The sequence below is a fragment of the Morone saxatilis genome, unplaced genomic scaffold (assembly GCF_004916995.1).
Source record: "Morone saxatilis isolate NCDOM2014 unplaced genomic scaffold, NCSU_SB_2.0 Contig1, whole genome shotgun sequence".
Taxonomy (NCBI): domain Eukaryota; kingdom Metazoa; phylum Chordata; class Actinopteri; family Moronidae; genus Morone; species Morone saxatilis.
The window spans coordinates 11,174,422-11,185,273 of NW_023339651.1; the positions used below are offsets into that span (position 1 = coordinate 11,174,422).

General features: G+C 38.7%; 1 protein-coding gene and 1 pseudogene across 1 annotated transcript in view; both read left to right on the forward strand.

Annotated features, from left to right (window-relative positions):
• Positions 1-3,136, forward strand: part of LOC118333796 — a 14,426-nt pseudogene extending 11,290 nt beyond the window's left edge.
• A 7,307-nt stretch (positions 3,137-10,443) lies between these two features.
• The window catches only part of LOC118333805 (potassium voltage-gated channel subfamily H member 4-like), a 3,587-nt gene continuing 3,178 nt past the window's right edge, over positions 10,444-10,852 (forward strand). Inside the window, exon 1 of the mRNA XM_035669596.1 lies at positions 10,444-10,521. Within this exon, the coding sequence (XP_035525489.1) occupies positions 10,444-10,521 (78 nt within the window). The remainder of the gene's footprint in view (positions 10,522-10,852) is intronic.

Consider the following 10,852-nt stretch of genomic DNA (forward strand, 5'->3'; position numbering starts at 1 on the left):
ATCAATAAAGAGAAGTCTAAGTCTGTTATTACAGATGCATTATTGTGCAAACAGCTATTTAATATTGTGGCTTGCTGAGGTGGAGCTGGGTCATTTAATCTAAATCAATGCATCATATTCGATAAACTGATTTTATATAAAAGTCCTTCAGAAGAACAGTTGTTTCCCTCTGAGTGTATTAACTTGTACTTTACTTTGTACTAATGAAAATTAAGTATTGAATGTGGGAGTGGATGGAGAGCTTCAGTGTTTAAGCTGCAGTAGGAAAGAAGGAAGAAGAGGGAGAAATAATTGGACTTAAGAGTAGAAAGACTATGGTGGGGGATAGTGTGTGACAGATGGAGAGGGAGAGAGTGAAAGCAGGAGAGAGAGAGAAGCTAAAAACGGGGAAACTGAGGGCACTGGAAAAGATGAGGGTACGAGATATTAAAAAGACAGAACCTAACGTAACGTTAGCTTAGCTTCCCCACACTTTTCTCCCGATGTCCAACAATAAATAACAACTTTATGAATGCTGATGACTTTCCCAGGGCTGGAATTCGCTAGCTAAGTTAGCAGCTAAAAGTTACAGCTCATTAACATTACTATTTTAAAAATGAGGATAACTCAGAAAGCATTGCATTGAACGTTATATGTTACTCACCCGAAACCAACCTTCGCAACGGTCAGCGATTTTTTTCATCTTTCTTTTTTTTCGCTTTGTAGTGAGTTTAAAAATGACTTTAAAGTAAGAGTTATTGCTTAACTTTAAACTAACTGTCTGTTGAGTGCCGTTGCTATGTTTACCTACAGTTTTACTTAACGACCACACGGAATTAGAACTTAATGTAACGTTATATTGTGCTTTTTATTTAAAATGTGTTATCTGTAATCTGTTATTCTGCTTCACCCCTCTTAACACTTGTTGTGACGATTGATTGAATATAAAGATAGCCAGGCTGCAGTAACAGGTGCACACAAAACAAAACAACATGAAGAACATGTGTTTTGGGCGTCTGTGCCTGCCTGGTTTTCTTCTTTATTATGTTTTATAAACAAAGTGAAAGAAAGATGGAGAACAGAATGGGAAAAATATAGTCACAGTCATAGTAGGATGGCAGAAGCATAACTATGGTAGAAGTACTTTGATCCATTTTACTTCAGTAAAAAAATCAATACTACAAAGTAAAAAGTTCTGCATTTACAATCGCAGTGAAATTATCATTACAAAATATCTAAAGTATCAAAGGTAAACATACTTATTATGGAGAAAAATGTATGTGTCAGTGTTATATTATAAATTATATTACTTGGTTATTATTACAGATGCATTATTGTGCAAACAGCATTTTAATATTGTGGCTTGAAGTGGAGCTGTCGGGTCATTTAATCTTAATCAATGCATCATATTCGATAAACAGATCATAAGTGTTACGTGAAGATTTTATATAAAATCCTTATAGCAGCAGAAGAACAGTATTTTCCCTTCAAGTGTACAAATATTATTTTGCAGAAAAGGGAAGTTCTGAAGTTAAGTACATGTATACTTGTACTTACTTTGTACTAATATGAAAAATTAAGTATTGGAGTGGATGGAGAGCCTAATATTTGAACTGTAGTAGGAAAAAAGGAAGAGTGACTACAGAGTGACAGATTCAATACGGGGGGAAACAGCAGCATCCAGAGGGATGGAGCCAAATTGAGATGAGGGGAGAGAAAATGTGTGAAAACAGTAGAGAAAGAGAAGGGTGGTTTAAGCTAGAAACAGGGAAACTGAGGGCACTGGAAAGGAAGAGATAAAAAGACAGAACCTAACTTAGCTTTACCACACTTTTCTCCTGATTTCCAATAATAAATAACAACCTTATAAAAGTTAATAGCTTGGCTAATTTTCCAACAGTGGCATACAAATCAGCTTCCCCATCTTCAGAGCATCCACCCTGGCTGAAAACATGCTGGTTTTTAACCCATCCTGTGGCCCTTTTACAGTCATCCATCCAGTCCATCAATCAACAGTTTTCAACTTTCACAAGAAAAAAAATTCTGCTCTGTTTTTCTGAATTAACGAGATACCTCTCGACGGCTCTCAGCCCCCCTGAGCCAAAACCAAATCCTTTATCCATTCTGTATTTGTGCCTATGCCCAGTGCCTAATCTTGTCTGACCTCTCGTGTCCACACACACACACACACACACACACAAGAACAGCCAGGAACAATCACTGGGTACGGGCATGGACCTCACTGCTCACTGACCTCAGAGCTCAGCATGAGTCCACTGGAGCTCGCTGGAGGCTGGATACAGGATTTGGGTTAGGCTCAGGGGGGCTGAGAGTCTACAGAAAAAAACAGCTTATCCTTATCTTATTTGGACAGCAAATAACCAACATGATCGTCAGTCAACATCTTAAGAGAAATGCAGACCTAAACCCTTGCTAAACTCTTTAGAAACTGCCTGCCATGACAAAGAGTGTCTTATGTCTTAATATCAGTCAGGTACTACACATTTAATAAAGGTTTTCTGCAAGATGCAAAAATATCACTTTAGGTACATATACGCTACATAGCGTCTCTGCTTCCATCACAGGGACTCACATTTTCTGACATGCTCACACTGTGACTCTCTCTGCTCATACACTGTTCACATAGCGACACTGACACCCACTGGCGGTTTGCTGGTACTACTTTGTAAAAAGGGCACTGGTGACTTTATACCCTCAATTCTGACTAATATGAAAACTTTTCTTCTTCTTCCCTTAAACACATTGAAAGCACATATGGAAAATTCTTTAAGCTTATATTCTATCCAAGAAATGATCTTATTGCCCTACACTCTCCCCTTCAATTTTAAATGTCTCCAGACATTTAGTTACCAAGGAGTGTTTGCACTTCACATATTGACTTTTCTTCCTGAATTCACATGGTATTACTCTTAAATGGCACTTAAATGTTCATAGCCTTCATTACTCTTGTAATTCACTGTTCTGAATCGTGTCCATTTATCATAGTGTACATTCCAGTTGGTACTATACTATACATTTTCAGTTGCAATAAACTGCTTTCACTGACTGAGTTCTCCACTTGTCTGCCTGTGTGATGTTGTCTTGTTCTGAACATACTCTACATAACTTTCCTGTGTCTCACTGGGCTGTAGGTTGAAGAGCAGATCTATTGGCACACAGAGGGAACACCCATAAGTCATAGTCATGTGTAACAGTAATTTGCATTACACTACAATACCACTGGTTGCTGGCAGAACCCTCTACTATGTACAATAGAAAAAGGTTAATCCTTTGTTTACTATGCGGGCAGGACTGGGATTCTGTACAAAAGTTCTTAGGCAACAAATTAGATCCATACATAAAAGTCTTTATTTATGCGTATAATCTTAATTTTTAATTTTACAATTGCTTCTTATATGACAAAGATTTAATGAACAATCGATACAATCAATCAAACATCCCACAAAATGAATACAACAAACAGCAAGAAACCTGAGCTTTAGTATGCTGCCCATTGCTGTCCCCTACTATTGTAAAGCCAAATTACTTCCACTTTTCACCTCATCTTGTGCTGTCCTCTAATGTTGTACTGCTATAGACAAAATGTCTAAGAAAGGTAAATAAATCAAGAGCATATATAGTATTTGTATATATTAGAAAAGGTTGAGTTGGAGCTGGTCCAGCAAAAGTCATAAATATGTGGTCAACTAATTCCAAAGAAGGCACAATGTTGCTAAAGGTCCCTCAAATTTTCTTCAAGGTTGCATGTTTCTTTATCCCATTATACAATATATTTTTAGGTGTGAAGTAATAAACCGGCTCAATAATTGTCACTGCAGTTCTTCCAAGTAAAAGTATTTTAATAGTGGTTCACATTAACAGAGCTCATCATGTCCCCCAATATCCATTTCATATCCATTTCAGTTCCATAAGTTGCTAGTCTAATTTTTAGGAAGGTTGAATTTGGTTATATTTCCAACTATTCTGTAACATCTAACTTTTTTAGACCATCATCACAAAAAGGTATCTCATTACACTTTTTTAGTGAATCACAACAGGGAAAAATAACTGACCATTCTAAAATCTATGCACACTGATAAAGCTACTGTTGACTGATTAATATGTTGTGGTGTAATATGTACTGTATATATATTATGTAATACTGTTTTTGTACTGTATCTGATCTCACTAGGTCAGAGTTTTGGCAGCCAGCAAACTGTCTAGCAGGGTCACCACAGAGGTCAACTGACCTGAGGCACCACTGGTCTCCATCCTTCCATCTGCAGAGAGTAAGTGCAAACCAGGTTACATAATATATATAGATCGAGCTCTATGTGTGTCATCTACAAGAGTACAAAAGTTATAAAAAGATAAGACAGCTTTACCTGGGCTATCTTGTCTCAGGACTAGTGGTTCTAGTGAGATGTCTGTAGCAACATGGTAGGATACATCCCTCTTAATTTGCCTGTGGTAACCTGGGTAACATGCTGCAAGAAAAACACAATTACAGGCTTTTGCTGATGCACCTGTTAATAATCTATATAATCCTGTTACAACACCCCACAGATACAAAGTACTCTACCAGCAGAGCAGTTGTTTGTTTCAGAAGGCCCAGTGGACAATGGGCAGGCAGGTAGCAATGCGATCGAAAGGGTAACAGGTGAAACATCCTGAAGGAAATCGGCCACAGTGGAGATACTGTTTCTGCAACCAGCCTCTACTGTCACCATCCGATTAGGAACAACTGAAACACAGGGAAACGAGGGAATACTTCAATTGGGGGTTCACTCACGCCAGACTATCTGGCTAAATGGAAGGGTTAGATGTGAAACCAACGATGGGTCAGCAAGTGAACCCAAGAGGCCATTTCAGGGCTAATTCCATTTTTAAATGAAAAATTCAGCATTGACAAGATAAGGTGACAGTTTGCAATAGCCGCACTTAACCCAGCATTAATGAATCCCAGCCGTCCAGGTCAGCACTAGCAGTCCAGAATCGGTGGACACCTGCCGTTCATCCGACACATTCTGTTCGCCAATCCACATACAAATCTGGTCAATTCCATTCATCAACGCATCACACATACCCAGTACAGAACAGGTCTTCATACGCCGCTAACAGCACCGAGCACACGCACTGGCCATCCTCGCCTGGGATGTACGAAGGCACGAGATCGAGCACACAGGAACGTGAAGAAATGGCTGGGGGTCAGAGTGAAGGTGACAGGCACTGAATGGGCCGCTAGTGTTGGTGATGACACTACAGAGCTCAGAGTATTCTTCCATAAAGGGGCAGTCATTGAGTCCACCACTCCTTTCATCGGTGGATTCACATCTGGAAAAGACAAGTTTGGGAAACACTTGGGCAGACTTTGTTTAATTTACTACATATTTTTGTGTATTATGCATACTGTTGTCAAGTCGACTTTCACTTTTTTTCCACTTCTTTTTGTGGTGAAATGTTTGTAACTGACGATGATATATTGATGATTTTGTGTGTGGAACATGCAGCATAAATTACAACAGCTCACCCTGATTTGCTTGTGGGTGCCTTACAGCTGTGTCAAAAGTCATTGTCATTTTGTGCCAGTGTGCCATTGGGCAAGACTTCGTCATGTGCAGGGTCATTGTTAAAGTTTCCACACATCCCTGTGACTCTGTTTTCTTGGTTTTAGCCCACTCGGACTAGTAAAGTACTCAAGCCATTAAACTGGATTATCACATCGATGGCATTGACCACTATGTAGCTTCCCTGCCTTCCAACCTGAGCTAAAATTCCTGCAGTGGTGGGAAGAGACACTTCACTTCCATTTACCTGAGGGAGGAGTGATTAGAGAAAGATGTTTAACCCAGACAGATGTATGAAGTTATATAAAATAAAGTAATGGTGTTTACCGTTACTCTTGATAAAGAAATATAATATAATACGATGATAAAGAAATATTTCATTATGGCTATTAGTCTTGCAATCAGGATAAACAGTGTATTCTTTATCTTACACATACTATGTCATGTTAAAACCAATTAACAGAAGTTCTTTCATCCATCTTTTATTTAAAAGGTTACTCTCGACAATGACAATCAATACAGAGTGAGGTAACGTGCAACAGGGAAATTCCACAGTGAATGATGGCGTGGCAGATAAGGAAGCATTAGTTATGTCCTGATCTGTTCTCAACAATCGGTATTGGTGCCGATCAAGGCATTTTTGAACTGATCGGTATCGGCTATGTTGAGCTTTACTGAACTCAACTCTCTCTGTGTTGTTATTCCACTCTGAGCTCTGTGTCAGTGTGAGAGCAGAGGCACCATATTAACCATATTAAAGTACAAAGATGACTCTGTTGTTAAACTGCTCCAGGACAATGAGACCACCCACGGCCCCGTCATCAGCAACTTTGCCAAATGGTATGAGGATCTTCAATTGAACATATCAAAAACCACAGAATTGATTTTGGAAGATTTTGTGCACACATGGAGTCACGTCCCTCAAGAGTCAGACAGTGAAATGTGTGCAATCTTACAAATAGATACAAAGAAATTAACAACAAACCACACCTATATAAAAACAATTAAATCAGCACTAGTAAATCTTGAAGTAACCTTACAGGTTTGACAGGAGTGGTCCAGTAACGTGACAATATGCAAGACTTCTCTCTCTCTTTGAGTGAAGCTTATTGACTGTCAGATAAATAGAATTATACTAATGCATTTTATTTGGTGGTGCCTTTCATGGCACTTGAGGTCACCTTACATCCTTTAAAACAGCAATAAAACAACAGAGTAATACAACATTACTTTGTTGTTGATTGCATGAGATTAGTTGATTAACATGAAATATTGTGAGGATAAGAGGCTCACAGAATAAGTTATACTGTTTAGTTCACCACCCATATATATTATTTCATATTAACTCATTGCATTACAGCAGTTAATGTTTATTAAAATATGTATTGTTTTATGTTGTTAAAGGGGCACTGTGCTCCAGTTTCCTGCACTCAGGCATTGTAGTAGAAAAATGTTGTTGCTCCCTTTGTCCACAATAGGGAGTATATCCTTAAATGAGCGCTTCTTTCAGGATAAACAGAGTCCAAGCACATACATTGTATAGTAGTGCTAACAGAAAACGTTGGACAGAAACGTGTATATGTACGCAGTGTGTGTATTTTGCAGTGCCAGTAAAAGAGTCTTTATTCATGTGTGCAACAATATACTGGCAGTACCAGGTTTTTCACCTTTTGCAATGCCAGAAATTATTCCCTTGGCAAACTTGTAAAAACCAAACAGGATGAAATCATAATTACATCTTAATAACCCCCACCCCAATAAAGATTTGATGATTATACAGACTTTTCTCATCATGGCTTAGTCTTGCCAGTAGGGCTCTCTTACTTTTGAAAAAGATTAACAGCAATTATTTCATCAATTTTGTATGATTTATTTAAATGGTTAATCTCAACCATGACAATCAATACAGAAAGTGAGGAGTGAAGCAGTGAGAGGCATGTTAAATATTTTAAGGCTTAAAATCTTCCACGTAAAACAATCATGTACCGTACAGATTACCGTTTCACTTAGTTCTTAAAATCTATGTTATAACTATGCAGAGGAAAAAACTATTCAAGAGAAAAGCTATTTTCTAAATAAAGAGTGACATGATAAATCTAAGGTCCTTTAATAATGATATTATAGTTGGTTATACATTCATCTGTTTACTGTACGTGAGGTCATCTTTAATATTCGAAGAGCTGTTGTGGTCAGCAACATGACAAGCAAGGTCATCCAGCAGGTATCATCATTTTTTCTGCAAGAGAGCAACCAAAATATAATCATATATAAACATAAATATATAATTGCCAATAATATCGATGTTATGAAAAAATATAAACATGTACATACCGAGTATGTACTCGGCATGGCATTCAGAGGTCCAAGTGAGAGCGTTATAGGGTCATGGTAGTATACATCTCTGTAAACTCTGTGGTGACCGGGGTTGCAATACTGCAAGAACAACATTGCAGGGTTTTATTGATGGATTCATTGTGACTTACAGATAGCAATTAAGGGCTCTGCAGCACAAAGCCAGAGACAAAGCAGCTGAGCAATCACACTTTGTGCTTTTGGAGTACAGAATTGTTTTTACCAGTCACACACAGACACAATGCGTCTTCAGTTCAGGGAATTGCAGGTTATATGACTCAAACTGACCACAGATATGAATGTGATTATGAAAGTGATTCTAAATGTATCTGTAAATGTATCTCTAAATGTATGTGTATGAGTCCTGTACTCCCTGCGTTAGCCTTGTGATAGACTGGTGGCCTAGCTTTGCAGAGGAAGAGCAGTAATGTCAGCAGTAACAGTAGAAATGTCCTGCAGAGAAACTTTTCTTTTTAGTAAATTACAGAGCCTGTACTTCTAGTTTTACTGGAGCCTTGTATCTGTATCTGTACTTCTAGTTCAGTAAAGAATGTGTGTACTTTTGCCATCTCTGCTACTTAGTCTAATGTGTCACCTACTTACTTAATTGTCTCACTGAGGAAAGAATAAATAGGGGAGATTATAGAGGAGTGAGAGGAAGAATGGATAATGGTACATACAGCTGCGCAGTTGTTGTGTCTCAAAAGACACAGGTGGACCTGGCAGTGCAGGTAGATGGATGAAAAGTTGGTAAAGGTGAACATCCTGAATGAGAATCGGGCCACAGTGGAGATGCCGTTCTGAACCAGCTCTACTGTACCATCTGCTGGATTAGGACAACTGGAAAACAGGGAGAAGTTACTATGTTAGTAGGGTAACAGCGTTGTAGAAGAAAAGATGAGTGAAGCAGGTGGGGAGAGGCAAGAATCTCGCTAGAATTAAATTTATCCATTCTTTAGTGTAATAACACAAAGTGAAATTGCATTAGCTCCTTTACTTATTCTTAATGAGATCCAGGCGGACAGGGTAGCTGGCACTGTTGACTGGCGTGGCCCAACAACAGTCCAGAATGGTGGAGATCTGCTGTTCATCAACTCCTTCAGCCCGCACCTCCACATACAACCTCTGGTCGATTTCCATTTCTATGTTCCTGTTTCCAGTCAGGGGGACGAGGAAGCCAGCGTCCTGGTAGGGGATTATTCTAAAATGATAGTGACCCTGGCCCGATGTGAGCTTCTTCTTCACAATGCTGTGAAAACACAACACATAATATGACTAAACTTGAGAACAATTTATTGTTTTCTAATTAATAGAAAATGTTCAAGTAGACTGCTGGAAAAAATCTCATAGGGCTTGACATAGAAAATCACATATGTTCACACACATAACATTTCGAGCACATAAACATAATACTGTCGTTTGATGAAATTTAACCACTGGTGAAAATCTAGGTGAAAATTTAGCATTGTGTAATATATCTATAGGGATATGTGTAATGATTTAAAGCTTGCAAACATGAGATCGATCTCCACAGTATATGTTCTTGTAAAAATGCTCAGCATTTCTTTGGAGATACTATTGTGACAATTACTGTACCTCTCTACAGGATTGATGCCTAGATCCATAGACAGGGCCTGAGTCAGAGGGTATTCACAGCAGAAAACCAGCTCAATGTCTGTGTCTCCATTGCTCTGGATGGAGTTCTCATAGATAAAGTGGGTCCCATTGCTCTTTAAGATTTAGATGATTAAAGAAGTATAATTAGTATATTACAGATGCAATCCATCCTGTGTTGAACATTTACATCTAAAATCTGTCTGTATTGATAACGTTGTAGGCTATGGACTGTACCCTGAGAACTGTCCCACATAGCTGGTCATCGTTGTTAAATTGGAACACTATTCTTCCGTCTTGGAGAGTCCCCTTACAGGAGCCATCTCGGAGATGAAGGGCAGTAGGATGGAAGCCAGCTTCAAACAGCTGACAGCGTGACAGGGATAGTTTGCCTGAACTACTGACACAAGTGATGGACGAGTCTAGGAAAAAAAATGACAATAGATTTTGGTATACCAGAACTCCAGACTGGATTAATAAAAGGCTTTTGAATACCTTTATATTGCCATAAAGACACATTATGTTCCATTTGTTTTAACAAAAATCTCACAAATAACATTATTATTAGTGTTTTCTGTGAAGACAAGAGGAGCTCGCACCGTAACTCTCGTTGTTGGGCCGAGAATAGTGTTCATCACAGTAGCAGCCGTAAACACCGTCTTTCTCACCGCACCACTCATACTCTGTGCAGTTCAGTTGTTCACAGGGGTCTGGCTCAGCTGCAGAAGCAGTGGGGAAAAAATGAGACAAGGAATGATAAAATAATAGGTAACAGAAGAAAAAAGAAAACAGAATTATATTTTTTCTCATGTATTATCTTGGCATGGTCTGTTAGCCCAGTGCAAACATACCACAAGCAGAGCGCCATTCAGAGATGTTCAACCCCAATACAGAACAGGTTCTCTCATAGGCTGAGACAGCAGAGCACAGCATGCCCATTGGCTGGGAGTGTAGAGGGAGAGAGATCATAGACACAGGAACTGAAAAATGGCTGGGGGTCAGAGTGAAGGTGACAGGCACTGAATGGGCCGCTAGCATTGGTGATAACACTACAGAGCTCAGAGTATTTTTCCATGAAGGCACAGTCATTAGGTCCATCACCACTTTCATCATCTGTAGATCCACATCTGGAAGAGACATTCATTTTATTGTGAAACCCTCAAACCTTTTACTGGTTTCCATGTTAAAATATATATATGTTACTTTGTGGTTTGAGGTATTTCTGAACGACTGCGATTAAAGACATTTTTAAATGGAGTTAACAAGTAAGATTCCCAAATTAAACAAATTATCATGCATTTTGTATTCAAAATTATAGTTTATGTGTTGTAATTACCCTG